At 41.1% G+C, this 24,125-nt stretch overlaps 2 protein-coding genes across 3 annotated transcripts in view; one reads left to right on the forward strand and one right to left on the reverse strand.

Moving 5' to 3' along the window:
* Positions 1-2,326, forward strand: part of LOC137640246 (ankyrin repeat domain-containing protein 16-like) — a 58,120-nt gene extending 55,794 nt beyond the window's left edge. The window contains exon 8 of the mRNA XM_068372821.1: positions 2,206-2,326. Within this exon, the coding sequence (XP_068228922.1) occupies positions 2,206-2,210 (5 nt within the window). The 3' untranslated portion in view covers positions 2,211-2,326. The remainder of the gene's footprint in view (positions 1-2,205) is intronic.
* The window catches only part of LOC137640245 (UDP-glucuronosyltransferase 1A8-like), a 107,615-nt gene continuing 85,171 nt past the window's right edge, over positions 1,682-24,125 (reverse strand). For both annotated transcript variants that reach the window (XM_068372819.1, XM_068372818.1), the window contains exons 3-8: positions 23,343-23,543; positions 22,419-22,583; positions 19,885-20,058; positions 19,398-19,611; positions 17,817-18,036; positions 1,682-2,430 (exon numbers count right to left, since the gene is read on the reverse strand). In XM_068372819.1, coding sequence (XP_068228920.1) covers positions 2,166-2,430; positions 17,817-18,036; positions 19,398-19,611; positions 19,885-20,058; positions 22,419-22,583; positions 23,343-23,543 — 1,239 coding nt within the window. In that variant the 3' untranslated portion in view covers positions 1,682-2,165. The remainder of the gene's footprint in view (positions 2,431-17,816; positions 18,037-19,397; positions 19,612-19,884; positions 20,059-22,418; positions 22,584-23,342; positions 23,544-24,125) is intronic.

Consider the following 24,125-nt stretch of genomic DNA (forward strand, 5'->3'; position numbering starts at 1 on the left):
AGGTATGTATCATTAGGAAAAATATAAATTATCTACGAATTTGTCATATCTCAGCCTTGAGACATGACAAAAGTAATGGTATTCATAGTTATAATGTATAACACTAAATACAGGAGATCATTCACAGTTACACAACGAAATAGTAAAAGAAAAAAAATACATGTTTGAAAATTCCCTTATACTGTAAAATAGTCAATCTCGATCTATTCTGCCATTTTATATATCGTGAGTTTGCTGGGATATATTTGATTTTGTAACTTTTTTTTTTTTTCTAGTTCAAGTGCATTCTCAATTATTTAAGTATGAATCATTCATTAATTCTAGCTCAATTTCTGTTCTTGTATTTCCACTGATAAACAACACAGGGTTGTAATAGGAATCCTGTTATAGGTCAAGGTTTTCAAGTATATTTTAGACTCAGTCTTTTTGCTTTTTGGTACTCCATCAAATAGCTGAGAGAAACAGCAGTTCCTGAACTGAGTTCCATGTTCACTGTGGCTGAAAATGTCCCTTGTCCCTCCCCCTTCACATCTCAGCACGTTGGGTAAAGATTTTCAGTTGCTGAATTAATATTGACAATGCACAAAAATGAATGTTTAGATAAATATTTCCGTCAGATCCTTAAATTTTACAATTTACTGTTGTAATTGTATTCTATATTTGTTTATCTTTTACCGTGCAATTGTGTATTCTATATTTGTTTACCTTTTACCGTGCAATTGTGTATTCTATATTTGTTTATCTTTTACCGTGCAATTGTGTATTCTATATTTGTTTATCTTTTACAGTGCAATTGTATGTTAGGAACTCCCACAGTGGCACATTAAAATACAGTCAGCCCCCATCATTTCTTTGTTTCTATCTTTGCAGACTTGGCTTTTGTAATACAGAGAACCATATGACCTATTAAGTAAAATATTGTGTTTGCGGTTTCGCGACCTGATGATTTTAACCGGCCACATTCCTTTGTACCTGGCATGCTTCATGCCATTTCCCTCTCTACACAGGACACCACACTCCATCTCTCGTTGACTCTGCCTCAGTCTCGCATCACCTTTCCTCGTGTTTGCATCTCCCGCTTCAGTCCTTTTGGTGTAAAGTCACGTGATAAAAAAAAACCTGTACATATCTCGTATGTGTATAGTGATTATAGTATAAAATGTGATACTTACAATATGCTACTCCATGTGCTAAACAGTCAACAGTTGCCTCATACTTCAGACTTAGTGTAGAACTTCGTACGTAAACGGTTGGTGGTGTTGTACTGATACTTTTTCTGTCAATTTTTATTGTGTTAGTGTATTCATTGTAAATAAGTATTATTGTTATATTAACTACTGTACAGTATTGTGTAAGAAATACCGTATTTTACTATAGTAATGCAAATATGAGCTACGTATACGGTGATTCTGAATGATGCGAGTTGACCTGCAGAAAACAGAGATAATCTACATGTGTTACCTTAGCTTGTTAAGTTGTACTGTAGAGATAGTACTGTATATATATTACAATAACATACAGTACAGTAACAGAGAGTGTTGTTAGATAGAAGCAGTGTTTTGTTGTTGCTGTACTGTACTTATAAGTGTGGCGATGACTCATGTTATGTGTACCGTAGTCTTACCGTGTATGTAGTACATGTACTGTACACTTATTGAAATGTTTTCATTCATTAACTTGGTGTGTTAGTTGACTGAGCATAGGCAATAGGCAGTGAGTTAGTAGGTTCGGAATTAACCCACCCTTGGGCAGCAAGTAGTCTTGGATTATCGCTTTCCGCTCATATCTTTGTTACATAACCCCCTGCGAATAGAGGGCTGACTGTAGTCCTTTTATGGAATACCTACACAGATTGTCACCTGTGTGATTTTTCTAGTGACGCTGCTGTGGATTGAGTGGTAGATATTTAACAAGAAAAATATCTCCCTCTAGGAAAACTAGGATTTAGCACTACTTTTTTTATTCATACTTTGCTAAACTTTTGGAAAAGCTTAGCATATTTCTGCCTCATGGCAAGTTTAGACTAGTTACCACAACAGAAATTCACTTTTAAAAAAATACTGTACAAAGATATATATTTTATCGATCGTCTAGAAAGTTGACATTGATATTTAAATGTTATTGAAAGTAGAATTATAGATAATGATAAAACCTAATATGTCTGCTTAATCAGCTTTTTCCTTCAGATTCATTCTTCTTTTGCAGCATAACCAATATGCCAGACCCCAAGGGGTACAAATGACTGCCAATAGAAATATGAATACGTCCAAAGCGAAATATTGAGAGAGAGAGAGGTGTCCCCCTGGCATTCTTAAATGGGTGAGTCTACCATATCTATGAATTCTTTCCAACCATCGAGCACCTCTCTCAGCCCCGGATTCTCCTTCTTCTTGCCACAACGAAGAAAAACGCTCTGCAGTTTCTCGGTACCTGTGGATGAAAATTGTCGATACTGTATACTATATCTTCATTCGATGTGGCCACTGAAAACGTCATGAAATCACAACACCAAGTGGTTCATAATGATTAAAGCTACTTTGGTACCACATAATGTTCTTACCACCACCACCACCACCACTACTACTACTACTACTACTACTACAACCAATTTATTATTTTAGCCCTCCCTTTAAATAACTTTGGAAATAGTTAGATAGAAAATTATTTATTTACTTACAAGGCACATTCTACTATATAGGAAAAAAAAGATGTAAAAATGGTAACTAGCATATAACTTAGAAAATACTTTCACGTTAATTCATTAGTTTCAGAACACATCTCTCTCTAAAGGAAGCAAGGTTAAACTTTACAGCCACATTACATAACTTTATATCTTTATAAGTAACAATAATGCAGTATATATTAATAGTAGTAATAATTACAAAAAATTCAATAATGATAACACACTATCTGTAATAATAAACTAATGGAACCTATGAAATTCCCATTTAATTACACTTCATAAGAGAATATTTCAAAACAGAATATAAGAGTAGTAAAAGCTTATTTGAAATAATTATAGTATTAATAGATGCCATGTATAAAGATTATCATCATCTTTGTTCTTCCTCCACTCACTAATCTCTTCAACACATTTTCAGCACCCAAGTAGTAAAGTATTTGTTCCTGCACGACAAACCATCTCCCTTTAATGGGAGTATGATTTCAGGACAGCTGTTGACATTTTTACAAGGTGGTTGTAGATACTATATTCTCATTTTAGATTTTGACTGCAAGCTGTACTGATGTACTTCTTGCTGCTTCATCTGGATTTTAACTTTTTTTATTTTTCTTTATATTTGTGTGTTTGTAATGGATCCTCTATGTGCAGACATGTGGGTGTGGCACAGTAAACCATGCAAGAAAGTATCAGGTTTATGAGTACACCTGCAGTGGAGACGCCGTCATCATTGTGTGCTTTGAACATCCGCTTGTGAAGAATGTAAGTCGTGGGCCCCTCAGCAGTGGGGGAAGTTTGGCAAGTGGCTACAGATGTGGCAATGCTCTAGCTAAGGGCAAATAATTTCTTCACTCCTTTTCCTCTCCTTCCTCTTCTCGACCTGTTGTGCCTCCTTTGGATTACCTTTGGGTTGAGTTCTCTGGAAGGAATCGGCAGGGGGAACTCTCTTTGGTTTGTGCTCGGGGCTTGCTTCAGAGAAAGCAGAAGTATCCCCTTTCCTTAGTGAAGGCAATACTCCAGAGAGAGCAGAAGTATCCCCCTTTCCTTAGTGAAGGCCATACTCTCCTACCTTTCTTCCCTGTAAGTTTGCCTTCAGTTGTGCTTTCCGATGATGACGTATGAAAGGACCTGGACCTACGGAAGTTATGGCTTTCCTTCGGCACTGCTGATGTTCCATCTGCAGAGAAGCTTCTGAAGGTCCTGGCTGACTCTAGAGTTAGGGTCTTAAAGCCTTCCCAATCTCATCACCTACTTAGCCCTTGGAAGACGTGTTGACCATCAATGTGGCCTCACCTGCTGATTGGGAGGAACCTGTGATACCTCCTGCAACAGTATTATCATTGTGGCCCCAAAAACTCGACTCTGCAGACTGTTAAGAGGAAGGAAAAGCGTATGTTTCTGTCTTCAACCTCCCCATCAGCTTCCGACCCTTCGAATGTTACTCCTGCACCAAATGAAGTCCGCTGAGTTCAGGTAAACCAATGAGCTGGAATCTCATGAGATTTAGACTAATCTCTCCTCATGTATGCGAGACTGGCAAGTGCGGTATCGAGAACTGATTTAGTGTGGAAAGGTGTATTGTTACCATTGCACGTGCAGATACTTTCAACACGTTCATGCAATAGAGAATTTGAAAAAGTGACTTTTCAAGACTGCTCTAAGCATTTGTACGAGCACCAATATGCCATCTCACGTCTCGAGCCATTGGCAGTCACTCTTCTTTCTACAGGCACTTATGGGATTCACCTGCTTGCCACTTAGTGTCTTGCTCTCACACTTGGTCTTCAAATGCTAAAGCACCTAGGGCTTTGTCAGCCTCTGTGGGCACAAGAGCTAAAGGCCATTTAGGGCTCCAAAGAGAGTCTGATCATTGATTTGTATTGTCTGGTTTTGTGCTTGATCTGGTTTGTGAATACCCCAAGAGGAAGGAAAATTCTGCTGAGAAAATGTTGAAAACCCCTCTTATGAGAGGCGAAGAGTTCTGGAATGTTATAGACACAAAGGCACCTTATTCTGGTCCAGTGCCTATGGAAGTGTTGAATCCCGAGACTGAGTCCATGTTCGTCAAGGTCTTCGTACTCAATAGGTTATTGCAGTGACCTTATGGAGGCAGCTCTTTCTCAGCACATTAATTTGCTTCTATTGAAGCCAATTCCATAGCCAGCCACCAGGTGACTTCCTGGATCGACCACTGCTCAGAGGCAGTTGCCTACTTCACCATACACCCAGGATTTAACAAGTTAAGAAATGCAGAAGAATTACATCAAATTTGTCCTTCAGGTGCAAAGGCACCAGTCAGCAAACTAGTGTGCACGCCGAGTCCTGAAGAGGAGGATGCTGTCGCTTTCTGCTTCGCCAGGCAGGTTGGGCAAGAGGAGGCGTTATTCCTGAGAAACCCCCCGTGCTGGAGACTGTTGCCCTTTTCTCCCAGAAGGATGTGGAGGTATTGATGGAAAAGAGGAGGAAGGCAAGCCATTACACCCTTATCCATTGTGGAGTTATCTTTTAAGGGCCCAGGCCCTTCAAAGACGAGAGAGAGAGAGAGAGAGCTTTAAACCACCATGCCTTTAAGAGGGGGGCTGAAGAAAACTCCTGCAACCTCCAGAGCCTGATATGCCCCTTCAGCCTCTTCCACTTAGAAGAAAGAATGGACAATGCTCCACCATTTCACCTCCCCCCAGCCTGGCCAGGCTAAGATCAGTGGTAAATGTAGGAAGAGAACATTAAAGTTAGCATTACCCTATTCCAGCTACCACAAGTGGGGGGGGGGATGCTCGTGAAGCCATTGAGAAAAGTGGCAGTGACATGGAGTAGGGATCTGGGTAGTAAAGCCCTTTGAGACCTATACCACCTACCTTTTACCAATTCTTGCCCTTCCCTCTCTTACACATCATTAATGTTCCAGAGCTACCCTCCAGAGGTGAAGAAGTTACGTGAAATCAGTCGAGATGGTTGTCTGGCGCTTCTACCGTTGAATCTTCCTGATGGAAACATCAACTGGGGTCTGTAGACCAGTCATTGACTTCTTTCCGTTGAACAAGGTTGTTCTCCAGACTCCAAGATGTAGATGGCAAGCACCATACAGTCAGCCATCGGGAAAGTTCATGCTTTCTGTGCACCTGAAAGATGCAGACTTCCATATATCCATCCATTGGTAGTACCAATACTTTGTCCCTGGCTAAGTAGTGTACCAGATTAAAGCTCTGAACTCCAGACTGTCTACAGCTCCCAAGTACTCACAAGCTATTTTGGGCTCGTTTCTTCTTGGGCCTGCTCAAACGAGTTTTGTCTCTTTAGGTATTTTGACAATTGGCTGACCCTGTTTTCCTCCATGCAGCAGCTACTCTAGGATCGAGACAGACTTTGATCCTTTTGCCATTATCTCGGGATTGGGATCAATTGGGAAAAGTCCAGTCTCATAGCCAAGAAGAGGATGAAATACCTGGCTATGCTGATAGACATGGCAGCACCAAGTGTTCCCATCGGACGATTATATCAGCACACAACTGGAGGAAAAGCACCTGTTCCTGCGCAATCAAGAACTTCCTGCCTCAACAATGGCAACGTGTTTAGGGGGGCATTTGCTCTCTGGTGCTCAGCAAGAGAGGACAGAAATGTAAGAAAAAATACATCTTTTAGAGAACCAAAGAGGAACAGGTTTATGTGAACCACCATTAGACTTTGGCTGTGAACTCCCTTGGATCTAGTCATTTCTTGCAGTTGGTGGCTTGCATTCATCTCATCATTATTGCTGAATATCCCTAATTAATGTTGTACCTCTTACGATTACTTACCTTTTTTGGTGGGCTGCCTGGGCATGAGCCTGCAGCTTGGAGATCAGCAAGGCAATCGTAATATTCCAGGGACATTTTTGTCAGAGAAGCTTGTCCTACAGAGGAGGGGAGTCTCCACCAGCAATCGTTTCAGTGGTGTCTGAAACGCGGCACTGGTCCGCAGCTATCTGGTTATAGTGGAACAAAAAGTATGGGATGATTAGGCCTGGTGGATATGGTATATGAAAGAAAGGCTTCTGTATATCAACCCATTGGGAATGCAAGCATTACAGTACAAGATTTCCATCAGAGTTTGATTGGCACTCGGTAGCAATGATAAGTGACAACACTACTATCATTGCTTATGTCAACAAACAAGGGGGTACGTTTTCACAGACTCTATGTAAGCTGGCAAAGCAGGTGCACACCTGGGCAGTTGACGACATCAAATTCATTTCAGGCAAGAGAAATGTTCTAGTAGATATGCTCAGTCTCCAGGGAAAGGTTGTAGGCTCGGAGTAGTCCCTACATCCTTGCATGGTGGAAAGGCTTCAGTCTTTGGAGATCACCATCAATTGACCTGTTCGCTCACCACTCAGATGAATAAGAAATTTCCAATATTCTGATCCCCAGTTCCACATCTGTCGGCAGCATTCGAGGATGCCTTCCAACACCTCTGTGACAATCTGGGTATGTATGGCTTTCCTCATTGCCAGTTTCAGTTCTGTCAGCAGCATTCGAGGAAACACTTCATTCCGAGGAAACACTTCAATATTATTATTATTATTATTATTACTAGCCAAACTACAACCCTAGTTGGAAAATCAAGATGCTATAAGCCCAAGGGCTCCAATAGTGAAAAATAACCCAGTGAGGAAAGGAAATAAGGAAATAAATAAATGATGAGAACAAGTTAACAATAAATTATTCTAAAACAGAAAAAAACTTCAAAACAGATATGTCCTATATAAACTATTAACAACGTCAAAAACAGATATGTCATATATAAACAATAAAAAGACTCATGTCAGCCTGGTCAACATAAAAACATTTGCTCCAACTTTGAACTTTTGAAGTTCTACTGATTCAACTACCCGATTAGGAAGATCATTCCACAACTTGGTAACAGCTGGAATAAAACTTCTAGAATACTGTGTAGTATTGAGCCTCATGATGGAGAAGGCCTGGCTATTAGAATTAACTGCCTGCCTAGTATTACGAACAGGATAGAATTGTCCAGGGAGATCTGAATGTAAAGGATGGTCAGTTATGAAAAATCTTATGCAACATGCATAATGAATTAATTGAACGACGGTGCCAAAGATTAATATCTAGATCAGGAATAAGAAATTTAATAGACCATAAGTTTCTATCCAACAAATTAAGATGAGAATCAGCAGCTGAACACCAGACAGGAGAACAATACTCAAAATAAGGTAGAATGAAAGAATTGAAACACTTCTTCAGAATAGATTGATCACCAAAAACCTTAAGACTCTCAATAAGCCAATTTTTTGTGCAATTGAAGAAGACAGACCTAATGTGATTCTCAATAGTAAATTTGCTGTCGAGAATCACACCTAAAATTTTGTCATACAAATTTAAAGAGGCAATCTGGATACATACATACACCTTTCAGACCTTCCGCTTGCTTTGGCAATCACTTAACAAATTGTTGACATTAGGTCTCATGGTGATCCTGGGGTCTCCAAGTGGCCACACCGAAAGATATCCCGATCTGATAATGGATCTTATTGAAGTACCAAGAGAACTAACTATTCCTATGGCCCATATTCCTCTGTTATCCCTACCTTCAGAGGTACCATAACTCAGTGGTATCCGTTACACTTCATGATTGGCGACTATCTAGATTCTCCCACAAACAAAAGGCTTCATGCCAGGCATTGCACTGATATCTGTATACCTGTGAAGGTACACTTCAACCATCTACGTGGGGAAGTGTAGGCAAAGCTATTTTCAGTCTCTGCGGTGAAATGCTATCACTCAACCTTGAGGCAAGTTTTCAGATTTAAGAACTTAGACCTTTCCTCTTCCTTAGCAATTGTTTATGCTCATGAGAAGCTTCAAGCAATATTGCTTTTCCCAGGAATTCAAACCCCCGGAATGGGATGTCACTAGACTCCGTGTCTCAAGTGGGCCCCGTAAGAGTGCTTGAGTGGCTGTCAGATAGGGATCTGACCATTAAGACTGTCTTCTTACTAGCCTTAGCCTAAGTGAAGCAAGTAGGCAAAGTGCATGGCATTTCATATGAGTCATTCTGAAGGATGAAAGAAGGTCTCCTTCACATTCGTTCCGGCGTTCATTGCTAGGACCCAGAATTCACCAGTTCCCAGCTCCAGATTTGAGTCGTCCATCATGACTTGTGGAGTCCAGGATGACTTGCTTCCCTGTCCTGTGAGAGCACTACAATACTACCTAAAGAGAACATGAAGTTTCAGGCCAGAGCACCAGAATCTGTCTCAGCACCGGAAGAAATAAAAGATATCTAAGAACACTGTTTCTTTCCAATTTCATGACATCACCAGATGGCAAAGCCAGGGATGTCGGATTCACCCAAGCATTCAAGAAGAACCTGTCGGTAGCCCAGGTCTGAAATGCAGGATTCTGGTAAGGTCAGACAACCTTTACCACCCACAGATCCTCAGATATCTTAACCCTTGGTCTGGTGGTAGCGGCTCAACAGTGTCCAGCACAGAAAAAACCAAGAGCTGGTTGCCTTTACGAGCTATAAGACCCAGTATATAAAACTCCATGAGCTGATGCTTTGTCCAACTTATACATAAAATTCATCATAAACGAAACTCCACTAAGTGTTAGGTAATATATGTAACCTAAAAGATCTGACAGAAAATTCTTTGAAGTGATAGTCTACTATTCAACGGAAAAAAAGAAAAAAAAATAGAGTGAAAAAGTCTCGACAGATTAACCTATGAGATCTGGTTACAAGATTTGATCAGTTAGCCTGGTTATTTAACCCTTGAGATCTAGCACAAAATTTCCATGAGCTGACAGCCTACCTACTTAAGCTGTGAGATCAAGCATTAAAAAACTCCATTACTTGACTGACTATCAATTCAACCTACAAGCTTCGGCATAGAAAAAAGTTATGAGCATATAGCCTATCTATTTAACCTATCAGAGCCAGCAAATAAAATGTTTTGAGCTGATAGTGTGTCTATCTAATTCTGAAGATCAAACATGAAAACAATTGAGCTAATAGCCTACACAGTACTGTATATTTATAAGGTAAGATTTGGCATATAAACACACGATGAACTAAAAACTTATCTATTTAAACCACAAAATCTCAAATTGGAAAAAACTATTAGCTGATAGCTTACCCATTTAACATGTAAGAGCTGGTATGGGGGAAAAAAAAAAAAAGACGAGATTGCTGTATAACCTTTCTAATCTGGTACATGCCAGCTCTGCGAGCTGATAGTTTGAACTGTATGATCCAGTCTGAAAAAACTCATAAGTTGATAGCTTATCTATTTAACAAACACGTATTCGACACTTGAAAACATTTAACCCTTAAGATCAATAATATGAGGGGGTAGCAGCATATTTGTTTAACACGTAAGATTTTGGTATCAAAATCTCTATGAGCTAATAGCCTATATGTTTACAGTACAAGGTCTGGTGAAGTAAAACTATTAGCTGATAGGATATTCAATTAATATGTTCGACAAACTATTAGCTGGTAAGATATCCAATAATGCAAGAACCGGGATTGAAAAATATACGACTATACCTGTATATATACTGGGTAAGATTTAGCATATAAAAACACTACATACTGTATTAGTTGTTAGTCCATCTATTTAAACCGTAAGATCTAGGTAAGGAACACTATTCACGAGCTAATTTTCATCAAATTGATAGTCTGGATCAGGAATTCATACTGGATATTTGTCCACAACATGAGCCATCATTCTTTTTTTTGTTCTGTCTTCTCACCATTTGAGACTTGTTGAGCACTCAAAAAGATAATTGATGGAAGACAGTTCAATGCCAATATGTCCTATATTTGAAGCATACCAATCCAGCAAGATATATTCATTAGTCATCTCAAATTTGGTCATGTGATTCTGTTTAGTTATTAGTAGTTGCTCTTATCAGTATTTGTGTTAGCAAAAAATGACAAAGTAATGTAGACATATCAATACCACTACTGCTCATGCAAAATGCATCAATAATTTGTTATTTAAAATAGTTTTTGACAAAAAGTGATAAATATTTCAAGCTAGTGTTAATTATACATTACATTCAACTCTATTGCCATGCAGTTTCAAATACAAAATCAAATTGACAGAAAAAAAGGCAACAAATCTTCTAAAACTCTTACAGTAGGACCCAGTACATAAATGACAAATTCTCAATTTTTTCTCTCATCTTAGATTTTCATTGTGGGGCTAACATCAATATAAACCAGGCTTTGAAAGAGAAACAATATGAACATCAGGTGAGTAGATTACTATTTTTTTCTTTTTATTAAAATAAATTTTTTTTCTTTTTTTTTTCTTTTTCTCCTATTTATTTCATGTCACATATACTGAGAGTATGTAAATTCAAGTACATTCCTTTGTGGATGCTGAAATCACTGCTGTATATTCACCATTGCTTTATTATTGGATAATATGTTATTGCATTTCTAACTTCTTTCCTTAATTAGCACTGAACACTCGACAGGTCCAGATAAAAATAATGATAATATATCCATTTATAAAAACCAGAAAGTCAATTTTTTCAATATTAATCTTACCCGATGATCATGTAGCTGTCAACTCTGTTGCCCGACAGAAAAAACCTAAGGTCGGGATACGCCAGCGATCGCTATACAGGTGGGGGTGTACAACAACAGCGCCATCTGTCGAGTAGGTACTCAGGTACTTCTTGTCAACAAGAACCAATTTTTCCTCTGTCGTGCCACCGGCAAGACCTACTTGGATACGCTGTTGTTTCTGGAGTTGTTTTCACGCATTTGGTGATGTATTCGATCTAGATTTTAGCTTTCGCTATTCAGGAACTATTATCATTAGCTTATCAAGCTTTTTGATTAGATTTGGATTAATTGTTGATGATCTTTGCTAGATTTTGGATTCCCCCCTTTGGCTAATTCAAGAATTCAAGATGTCTGACCATTCTCAAGTCCCTAAGTACAGGCAGTGTAGCGCTAGGGACTGTTCTAGGCGTCTTCCGAAGGCCTCTGTAGATCCTCACACCGTTTGTTCCAATTGTAGGGGTAAATCCTGTCAATTGGAAGATCGATGTGAGGAATGCGCTGGGCTTTCGGAATTCGATTTTAATGAATTCCTAAAGAATGCACGTAGGCTAGAGAAGGATAGGATCAGGAGGAGTTCTTCTCGCTCGTTTGATTTTTCCTCTCCCCATGCCCCTCAACCTATTCCTTCCCCTGTAGTGGTGACTCCCGACCCTGCTACTAGTGCTCAACCCTCCATGGCGGACATGATGCGTGCCATTCAGGCTCTTGGTGACAGAGTGGAGTCATTAGCTAATGACCGGAATCAACTTTTGGCCGATGTCAAAGAGTTGAAAGCGAAAAGTGCAGTGGGAAGTGTAGTGAGTGCAAGTGCGGTGAGAAGTGTCAGTGTTGCGCATGAGGGTGCATCTGTTCGTGCCAGTCGTCCTCCCAGTCCGGGACCTCTTGCAAGCTCCCAAGCCCAGGGGAGAAGCAATGTCGAAGGACCAAAGGGTTCGACAGGCCTTGATCAGCGTACGGATGTACCCTCAGTGGTTGCGGACGTATCTGTCAGAGATCGTCCCATCCACAAACAGACGAGTGAGCCCATTCATTCCTCGTCTGTGGAAGAAGTTTCTAGGAAGAAACGTTGGACCAAGGTCTCACGACCTCTCAAGCGCAAGGTCCCTTCCGAGCGAGTCCAACGGCCCAGGTGTAGCCACTGGGTCAGTTCGGACTCGCCGCAGTCTTCCGAAGACTGCACACCTCCCAAGAGAGGTAGAGTGGTTCCGCAGCAGGCAATCACTCCGTCTGTTGCCGCACCAACCACGGTAGACCCTAAGTGGTCCATGCTGCAGACTATGCAGTCTCAGCTTGCTTCCTTCATGCAGGAGTATCGTGCTGAGAAGGTTGACACTGCACCTGTTAACCTACAACCTGCCACGGTTGTGCGCTCAGCAGATACTGCGGCTGCCTGCTCCCACACTCCACCTGTGAGAGCTCCACCACCGATGCGCAGTCGACCCTGCCAGACGCATGTTCATGCGGCACCCTCCGTTGACATGCGTGAGCTACCGCATCAGCAGTGGGAAGGTGCTGTCAAGCTGCCGTGTTTTGACGCAATGCGGCAGTCTCCGCAACCCACGGCAGTCCCTCCCACGCACCAGCACTCCGCTTTTGTTGTTGCCAGCTCGCAGACTGACCAGCAGCGGCATGATGTTGGATCCAGTGCAGCTACGCATGCACCCGTGCTGCCGGATTCAGCCGTTCAGCTTTCTGCTCCACCTTTGCCACTTCCTCCTCAGCTTTCGGATGATGGAGTATCTGATGACGACGAAGCTGCGCATTTGGACGATCCGCACTCCGACATAGAAGAACCCAAGTCTACGCCTCCCTCCTTAGACTTTAGGAAAGTCCTTGCCCTGTTTAGGGAATTGTATCCGGAACAGTTTGTGTCTGCAACCCCGCGCTCACCTCCCTCCGAGTTCGCTTTAGGCATGCAGTCAGCAGCTCCTGCCTTTACGAAACTCGTACTCGCGCGCTCATCCAAGAGAGCTTTGAGGGTACTGGGAGAGTGGTTGCAGTCCAAGAAGCAACTGGGGAAGACTGCCTTCATCTTTCCGCCTACCAAGCTTGCTTCCAAATCTAGCGTCTGGTATGCCACGGGAGAGGAACCCGGCTTGGGAGTTCCTGCCTCTGCCCAGGGCGACTTCTCAAGTCTGGTTGACTCTCCCCGCAGGCTGGCTATGAGACGCTCTAAGATTTGCTGGTCCTTTTCTGACATGGACCATCTGTTGAAGGGAGTTTTTCGTGCTTTTGAGATCTTCAACTTCCTCGACTGGTGTTTGGGAGCGTTAAGCAGAAAGACCTCCCCTTCGGATAAGGACTCTGCCATGCTTATCATGTCTAGCATGGACAAAGCCATTCGGGATGGGTCTGGTGAGCTTGCGGCTTCGTACGTGTCTGGAGTGCTTAAGAAGAGAGATCACCTTTGCTCCTTCTTGTCTGCGGGGATCACACCATGCCAGAAGTCGGAGTTGATGTTTGCTCCGCTTTCCAAGTGTCTCTTTCCGGAAGAGCTGATCAAGGGGATTGCTGCCTCGTTGATCCAGAAGGATACCCATGACCTGGTGGCGTCTTCCGCACGTAAAGTCTCAGCTTTACCTTCCGTGCCTAGACCTAGGATGGACACACCAGTGTCTAGGTTCATCCCGACCTTTCGTGGCAGAACCTCCAGCAGAGGAGGTACCCGTGCCGACAGTCATCGTGGCAAAAAGAAGAAGGGTTCCAAGTCCTCAAAAGGCAGAATCTGACTGCCTACCTCTCCAGACAGCAGTGGGAGCCAGGCTCAAGAACTACTGGCAGGCTTGGGAGAGCAGAGGTGCAGACGCTCAGTCTGTGAAGTTGCTAAGAGAGGGGTACAGGATTCCGTTCTGGCGCAATCCCCCTCTAGCAACTACTCCCATCAACCTCTCTCCCAACTACAAGGAGGAGGACAAGAGGCTAGCTTTGCAGCAAGAGGTGTCTCTCTTGCTACAAAAGGGAGCGGTAGTCATAGTCCGGGACCATCAATCCCCGAGCTTCTACAACCGTCTCTTCCTGGTAGCGAAGAAGACAGGAGGCTGGAGGAGACCGGTGCTGGACGTCAGTGCTCTCAATGCTTTTGTCACCAAGCAGACGTTCACCATGGAGACGACGAAGTCGGTGCTAGCATCGGTCAGGAAGGAAGACTGGATGGTCTCGTTGGACCTAAAAGACGCGTACTTTCATGTCCCCGTCCATCCAGACTCCCAACCTTTCCTAAGGTTCGTCTTTGGAAAGGTCGTTTACCAGTTCCAAGCCCTGTGCTTTGGCCTAAGCACGGCACCTCTTGTGTTTACCAAACTGATGAGGAATATTGCCAAATTCCTTCACTTGGCAGACATCAGAGCCTCCCTCTATTTGGACGACTGGCTTTTAAGAGCTCCGTCAAGTCGTCGCTGTCTGGAGAATCTCAGATGGACTATGGATCTGACCAAGGAATTGGGTCTCCTGGTCAATATAGAGAAGTCCCAACTCGTCCCATCCCAAACCATTGTCTATCTAGGTATGGAGATTCAGAGTCGAGCTTTTCGGGCTTTTCCGTCGGCCCCCAGAATCAGTCAAGCCCAAGAATGCATCCAGAGCATGCTGAGAAGGAACCGATGTTCAGTCAGGCAGTGGATGAGTCTAACAGGGACACTTTCATCGCTGGCCCAGTTCATCGCGTTAGGGAGACTCCACCTCCGCCCCCTTCAGTATCATCTAGCTGCTCACTGGAGAAAGGACATGACGCTAGAAGCGGTCTCAGTTCCTATATCCGAAGAGATGAGGTCTGCGCTGACGTGGTGGAAGAACAGCATTCTTCTCAAGGAAGGTCTACCGTTGGCTGTTCAGACCCCCGACCACCTTCTCTTCTCGGACGCATCGGACACGGGCTGGAGTGCGACACTGGACGGACGGGAATGCTCGGGCACGTGGAATCCGGAGCAAAGAACACTTCACATCAACTGCAAGGAGCTATTGGCAGTTCATCTGGCCTTGAGAAACTTCAAGTCCCTCCTTCTAGGCAAGGTGGTGGAGGTGAACTCCGACAACACTACAGCCTTGGCGTACATCTCCAAGCAAGGAGGGACTCATTCGAGGAAGTTGTTCGAGATCGCAAGGGACCTCCTCACCTGGTCAAGAGATCGAAAGATTTCGCTGGTAACGAGGTTCATTCAAGGCGACATGAATGTCATGGCAGATCGCCTCAGCCGGAAGGGTCAGGTCATCCCCACAGAGTGGACCCTTCACAAGAATGTTTGCAGCAGACTATGGGCCCTGTGGGGTCAGCCCACCATAGATCTGTTCGCTACCTCGATGACCAAGAGGCTCCCGAATTATTGCTCACCGATTCCGGACCCAGCAGCAGTTCACGTAGATGCCTTTCTTCTGGATTGGTCCCATCTAGACCTGTATGCGTTCCCTCCGTTCAAGATTGTCAACAAGGTACTGCAGAAGTTCGCCTCTCACGAAGGGACACGGTTGACGTTGGTTGCTCCCCTCTGGCCCGCGAGAGAATGGTTCACCGAGGTACTGCAATGGCTAGTGGACGTTCCCAGGACTCTTCCTCTAAGAGTGGACCTTCTGCGTCAGCCGCACGTAAAGAAGGTACACCCAAGCCTCCACGCTCTTCGTCTGACTGCCTTCAGACTATCGAAAGACTCTCAAGAGCTAGAGGCTTTTCGAAGGAGGCAGCCAGAGCGATTGCCAGAGCAAGGAGGACATCCACTCTCAAGGTCTACCAGTCAAAATGGGAAGTCTTCCGAAGCTGGTGCAAGGCGAATTCAGTTTCCTCAACCAGTACCTCTGTAACGCAGATAGCTGACTTCCTTTTACATCTAAGGAATGTAAGATCCCTATCAGCTCCTACGATCAAAGGTTACAGAAGCATGTTGGCAGCAGTCTTCCGCCACAGAGGCTTAGATCTTTCCACCAACAAAGATCTACAGGACCTCCTTAAGTCTTTTGAGACCTCAAAGGAGCGTCGGTTAGCCACACCAGGCTGGAACCTAGACGTGGTTTTAAGGTTCCTGATGTCAGTAAGGTTCGAACCGCTTCAATCAGCCTCTTTTAAGGATCTCACATTAAAGACTCTTTTCCTCGTTTGCTTAGCAACAGCTAAAAGAGTCAGTGAGATTCACGCCTTCAGCAGGAACATAGGTTTTACATCTGAAACGGCTACATGTTCCTTACAGCTTGGTTTTTTAGCTAAAAACGAGCTTCCTTCTCGTCCTTGGCCCAAGTCGTTCGAGATCCCAAGCCTGTCCAACTTGGTTGGTAACGAACAAGAGAGAGTACTATGCCCAGTAAGAGCTCTTAAGTACTATTTAAGACGTACAAAGCCATTACGAGGACAATCAGAAGCTTTATGGTGTTCTATTAAGAAACCTGCTTTACCGATGTCTAAGAACGCAGTTTCTTATTACATCAGGCTTTTGATTAGAGAGGCCCATTCTCATCTGAGGGAAGAAGACCATGCTTTGCTGAAGGTAAGGACACATGAAGTTAGAGCTGTCGCTACTTCAGTGGCCTTCAAACAGAACCGTTCTCTGCAGAGTGTAATGGATGCAACCTATTGGAGAAGCAAGTCAGTGTTCGCATCATTTTACCTTAAAGATGTCCAGTCTCTTTACGAGAACTGCTACACCCTGGGACCATTCGTAGCAGCGAGTGCAGTAGTAGATGAGGGCTCAACCACTACATTCCCATAATCCCATAACCTTTTTTAATCTTTCTCTTGAAATGCTTTTTATTGTTGTTTTTGGGTTGTACGGAAGGCTAAGAAGCCTTCCGCATCCTGGTTGATTTGGCGGGTGGTCAAATTCTTTCTTGAGAAGCGCCTAGATTAGAGGTTGTGATGAGGTCCTTTAGTATGGGTTGCAGCCCTTCATACTTCAGCACCTAGGAGTCGCTCAGCATCCTAAGAGGATCGCTAGGCTCAGTAAGGAAGACGTACTTAAAAAGGCAGAGTAATGGTTCAAGTCGACTTCCTTACCAGGTACTTATTTATTTTATGTTTGTTATTTTGAATAACTGCTAAAATGGAATACGGGATACTTAGCTTCTAATGTTAACATGTATGCTGGTCTCCACCCACCCCCCTGGGTGTGAATCAGCTACATGATCATCGGGTAAGATTAATATTGAAAAATGTTATTTTCCTTAGTAAAATAAATTTTTGAATATACTTACCCGATGATCATGAATTTAAGGACCCTCCCTTCCTCCCCATAGAGACCCAGTGGACCGAGGAGAAAATTGGTTCTTGTTGACAAGAAGTACCTGAGTACCTACTCGACAGATGGCGCTGTTGTTGTACACCCCCACCTGTATAGCGATCGCTGGCGTATCCCGACCTTAGGTTTTTTCTGTCGGGCAACAGAGTTGACAGCTACATGATCATCGGGTAAGTATATTCAAAAATTTATTTTACTAAGGAAAATAACATATTTATTGAAAGACATTAACCTTCTAATCAGTAATTTTGGAAATAATGTTCTTAAAAGAAGGAAATGTATTCGAATACAAAAAATGCGTGGCGATTTTGAATTTCATATTGTCTTTGACAATCACTTACCTGGTGTCGTTAAGCACAGCGGTTATAGCTTCATATGCCGAGTCTGCTGTAATAGTAGTCTTATCCAAGACAACACCAAGACCACGGTCTTTAACTCTACGAGCATTGTCCCCCTGATCGGCAAAGACTGGCATGGCAACCAAAGGAACACCATGATATACAGCCTCATTTACTCCATTTTGTCCACAATGTGTAACGAAGAGTCGCGTTTTATAGTGCCCTGTAATGTATTTTCAGTTTCTATGAATATCGTACTTACAGAATTAACTAAGTTAATATATTAAATAGATAAAAACCAAAAAAGTAAATGACCTTTTTAACTCGTAAACAGTATTTGGAATAGGGTTTTTGGAAAATATGAAAATTTTACTACCTGTACAGAATTAGCAAAATTGGAAGGTAGAGATACTACAATGACTATTAGTCTGGGAGTCTCCTCTCATCATCTTAATTTCAATAACCAATTAAAATAAACAGGCAAGTTGAAATTATATAAGACAACATTTTTGACAACTCAAAATTGGTGCATACACAATATTTTTCCAAAGGATCAGGCCGACCAAAGATTTAAAAAACATTAAAAACAACTGATGAATAAGGGAACAAAACGATTTGAGATGCCGTGAATTTAAGGACAAGTAAACAAATGGAATTGTTCAGCTGGAATGCTGTCTTGCATCAGTTATATATAAAAAAAGAATCAAACCACGCAAGTTATGACTTGTTAAGGATGATTTATTTCTGTGCTTCAAAATACATAATTATTGACGTTAACTTCCATTATTGCCATATTTTTAATCATCAGCAATACTAAGGTAACCATACCATCTAAAATGACACTAGTATTAGAGAGGAGAAAGTTAATAAGTCTGATTCTTGGGATATTATGTTCCACCTCAGAGATGGGATCAAGCTACCCGATATTTAATTTTGGCCCCAAGCTGAATGATAACATGTCTACAAGTAGAGTAGTTTTACCAGTATCCATAGACTATTGCTAGCATACAAAGAACCTCTAACTATATACAGTATATTTATATATATAAAGGAGAAAGAATCCTCACACAAAAAAAAAATCAAAGACCATATGTAGGGAAAAGGCTAAACAAGTGACTCTAGAGACTTCCTCCATTTGTTTTCCCCTTGACGATGTATTTAGCTATTTACACCTTTACTTTAAAATATATAAAAAAGGAAAATTTTCAAAATACTGTACTGTTCTTAGGCTACATAAAAACCAGAAGTTTTATCAGTGAAAATTTTGTGCATTCACTGAATTCCTCAACAATAGGCTGTCAGTTTTACCCTCATGGATTAGAATAGGCCAATTACTGGTGTATGAGGGGTAAGTAATTGTGAATGTTTTTATAAAAAACTTTAGAGCAAAGAAATTTGTACTGTAAGGATTGAAGAAAAAAGATTTAAGTATATTAATATACATGTATCGTCCAAAAACAATGCTAATTCAATATGAATTGGAGAATTTTTGCACAAGTGACTAGGACATGAGTAGATTAGGCAAAAAGATGAAGAATGAATGTTGGACACTTACAGTACAATAAAAACTAAGGAAACACTAACCTAAAAGGTCATGCTGTGGAAACCAGTCAAGGACCATAACATTCTTTGGAATATGTGAGAGACGAGCTGGGTTGAATCTCATGACAACCCTGTGCGGCAGTCGTTCAAAGGCCTGTATGAAAGCATCCATGATATGCTTGGGAACAGTACTGGATTCATATCCACTATAGCCCAGAGAGAATATAACTACACCTGCACTGCCAGAATTGCTTACCTAAAAGGGAAAAAATAAGATGCAAAGCTCTCACTTTATAAGGTAGTCCTGAAGAAAATAAATTATATCTAATATATTGACACTGTTCTTATTAAAAAAATAAACATATTAAAGGAATTCAACTAAAGAATGCAGTTTACAGAAAATTGTATATGGTAAAACCAGCAACAAAAATCCATGATGAAGCTTAGCCAATGACTTATTCTAATTGATTATGAAATTTGGCCAAAATCTAATAAAACTGATTTTGAATGCTAATATGTATTTTCTTACCCATTCTTCAAGATGGCTTGGTAAGGGAGATGGAGGACCACATTGGATGCATCCGATGTACTGAACATGTGGAGGCATGAGCTTTGGGTAATCAATTAACCAGTGAGAGTGCACCAATATAACTTCTACTTCCCCAAGAAGGTCATAACTCTTAGGACAAGTGGGAAGGAATTTCTGTAATGGAAATTTCATCTGTAGTTAATCATAGTCTAATATGGTATTAGATTTTGTCACTCAAATACAATGCTCTAATACTCCCCCCCCCCAAAAAAAAAAAAGTGGTGTCGAGTCATAAATCCGTAAGTCTCTTATTTCCAAGAAAAAGGGAAAATCCAAGAACACTAACTGGATAAAATTGCTAACTCAAAACCAACCATGGGTCTTATTATAATGGCAAAATCTGTCAGGTCTACCTTGCTGGACCCACCAAGGGGGTTGTATGAGATTTTGATAATATGGCCCAGTGCCGAGACAAAAGGTCCATTTATCACCAAGTGAAAACCTTGGAGGTGTACTCTGAAGCTGAAATTAACAGAATTTGGCTGGGAACATTGGTAGGGGAGGAGACTAAACTGTGAGTCCAGCTAGGGATCAAAGAGTTGCTGTAAACCCCTTTAGCAATGCCTACATAGTACAAAAGAAGGTGCACTGATGGTACTACCTGCCTTCAGGATCTCAAAGCCTATCAGATCAAGTAGCTGGTATTTGGCACCAGAGTTCATTTTATCAGTTAGAAGACAAAGAAGTTTCCTATGGACTCACTAGTTACATACCCTTGATATTTAGTGATTACCAAATGTGCAACTCTTAAGCTCACTTCACATGAGCGAATTGATGCTATGCGGATTAGAAATCAATGAAGAACAACGAGGCCCTTCACACAATGTCCTCTTGGTGGTGATTTACTAGCTGCGTGCACTGCTAACCCAGGGAAAATCTTCATGTGTGAAGACATGCTTCCTAACAAGCAGAAAGATTTCCATACAGAAGAAATCCGCTCGTATGAAGCGAGCTTAATTTGAAGATACGTCAGGAGATATAGCATGTGAAATTAAGGTTAACTCTTGGATAATATGTAGTTTGCAGGGTTACAAACAGTCATTCATGAGTGTCATTATTCTCTTGGTAATATCTGTAATACAGAATGATAAATAAACTGTACAGCAGAATAATAGTCACCATACCTCAGAATAATGAGTAAATGTTAGATGGGTAAAATTACCTATAAGCCTAACCATGCATTACTGTTAAATAATTATTAAAGGTATTGCCAAATGAAACTAAATTAAGAGCATAGGGAAGAATTGCCTCAAATTTCTTTGCTTGAGATAAATTTCCATTGAATGGGGAGTTGTGTCATAATGATGATAAATTGTATAACAGACTACGTAAGCACATATAAATAGGGAGGCAAATGACAAGGCATAGATTCTAACAGTCTAATTCACTTCTAGATTTTATATGACAGTGCACAAAACAATTAGGTGAAACTTGGTTGAGTTTATTTCTAGTTCATTATTTCGTTTGTTTTAGATTGTCTTGCCTTATGCAAGACATAGCTGCATCAAGAGTCTCTGTGACAGGATTTTACTGCATGAGGAAAATATGAGGCTCTCATACAATGAAAATAGGGTACCAAAAATCTTATTAACCTAAAATGTTTGGTAAACATGGACAGAACTTATCATTTCTCTTAGTTTTAGAAACATTAAGTGCATATGATGAAAGGTCTGAGGCAAGACCTATAGAAGACTAATTTAGTAAAGGTTTAATTTCTGCTCATAAATGGCAGATGCAGGGGAGAGGACAATTTCCTGGAGACTGATATACACACATAGGATGAGAGGCCCAAAACCAATCTCCACCAAGTTATAGCCAGACCAGGCAATGGTATACCTAAAGGCTTTCCTAAGCCCATCATCCCTTGCTCACAAGGATGGTGAGGTTGCAGACACTACTAGAAACTACTGAGCTTCAGAGGGTCTCAAACTCCCATCATAATGCCAGGCAGAGGCATTTCCAATAGGTCCGAGGCAAGCCCTTCAGAAGATTTTTGTAGGTTCAGGGATTTATTGACCTAGGGCCACATGGGCCTCTGACTCTGACGCAGCCAGGGAGGACAATCAGTGTAAAGGTGCAACTGAGGTAAACCCCATAATTACATCACAAAGTAATGGTTAAGAGGGTAAACAGCAAGATGGAAGACAAGAAGACAGGACAGAGTTAGTGCAAGTTTTGGTATAAGTTTCCCATCGGATCAGGGGATCACCACACAACCCCAGTTTGTCGTCATTTTGAGATATATGTAGGATTTCATTGTTGGTTTAGCCTTTAGAAAGACATTTATAAATCCCAGTTTCCTTATTGAGCTGGCAGACAGACAGCGTTCTAAAAATTATTTTCTTGGTGGAAGATGTTTTTAGAAATCAAATAGTCAGTTACCTAAATTCTCTTCCAAAAGTCCTGACAAGATGTTATTTCAAATATCTTTTTTATAATGTATATAACCTAGTCTAATGAAAAAAAAATCTTACTTTGATGTGAGAATCAATGACATTAAAATGGTAAACCATCATGGCCGACTCTGCTAACATAACTAAGGTGTTCCATACACGTTCAGAAAATGTCATCGTTGCTCCAACTTCGCTCAAAAAGTTAGGCACCAGAGCAGGGGACTGGAATACACCTGCAGCACGAGACTGAAATGAGAATTTTTAAAATTATTATTGTGCCAACATTAAATGTCTCAAACTTATATTGAAAAATATAGCAGCCTTTAAATTTTACAGAGAATTACACAAATTAGTTTATATATTCTTTAAAGCTAATGCCAAAGCTGGTTATAAGGAGTGATTTAAAAAAAAGTGTTACTTTCACAGATACTGTATGCTGATGTGGATGGTGGTAGCTACTAATACCAGATTAGAAACGATGTCGGTAAATAAAAAATTAACAACAATGGGGAAGTCGACTCACTTCCATGTGAGCAAATGAAATCAAGACATTTTTGGCGAATAGTAAATGTTTCTAAAATGTGTAATTTTGCAATAAAACCCTAAATGAAACTTTCAACAGATGAAAATTCACACATACACAATATATATATATATATATATGTATATATATATATATACACACACACACACACATATATATATATATATACACACACATATTATATATATATACACACATATATATATATACACACACACACACATATATATATATATATATAATTTCTTTCCTGACACGCTGAGCAGCATTACCATATGTACGCCTACTCGGTCTCTCCCCATCCCTCGTGTTGGGAGTGAGGGAGCAGTTAATACATTGTGAGACGGGGTACCCCCGACAGGTACACTTGGAAACCACAATCTCCCACATATTGCAGAAACTGCTGTGTTATATATTCCAATGCAAGGAGCAAATGACATCGTACAAATTCAAGAACTTACTTCTCCTCCTTGGAAAGAAAATCCCCAGAAACCAACAACGGGAAGTTGCAAGTGGTAAGCCAGTGCCAAAGAGCATTCGTTAGCAATGATGTCCACAAGAGCGAGGGTGAAATTGGATGACCGGAGAACTCGAGCAAGTTCGACATCACCGAGGAGTGTCTCGCAGTGGGCGTCCATCAGTCCAAAAACATCCATTGGGACCTGGAATTTAAAAAATAATATTATATTCTGGAATATCATAAGGAAAAATAACATTGCATTCTCAAATACATTTTATTTTTATCTCAAATATTCCGCAATTTGTTGCTGGATGATTTCAAATTACAGGTGGATTAGTGTGGGAAGTTTAAGATCAAAGCCATCAGCTTAAATGGTCTTCCCTATCGCTTCGTATTTGATGTTCACGCAGCAACATTGTTGTATCTTTAAAAGCTATCAATAATGTTATTTTCATTTTATTGTTCTTCAAAAATACTTAAGACGATTAAAAAAGGGGGAAGATTGACTATTTACGACAAATGGACATAAATATTTTCACAAGGGAATGGCAGCTATATGAATATTAAATCCTTCACTTAATTCATCCTTTCACGTGATGCAGATTTAAATTGTTAATTCACTCCATGATAATTAAAGGAAAAAAATCCCAACTTTCTAAAGGTCAGTTTCGTGAGGATTAATTAACAGAAATTCTTTAAAAATCCTCACATATTGTAAATATTTGCTTTCGTTTAATTTTGATCACATGAATAAGCCCAGATACACATAGGATACACGAGAACA

Source organism: Palaemon carinicauda, chromosome 4 (assembly GCF_036898095.1).
Source record: "Palaemon carinicauda isolate YSFRI2023 chromosome 4, ASM3689809v2, whole genome shotgun sequence".
NCBI classification, from domain to species: Eukaryota; Metazoa; Arthropoda; class Malacostraca; order Decapoda; family Palaemonidae; genus Palaemon; species Palaemon carinicauda.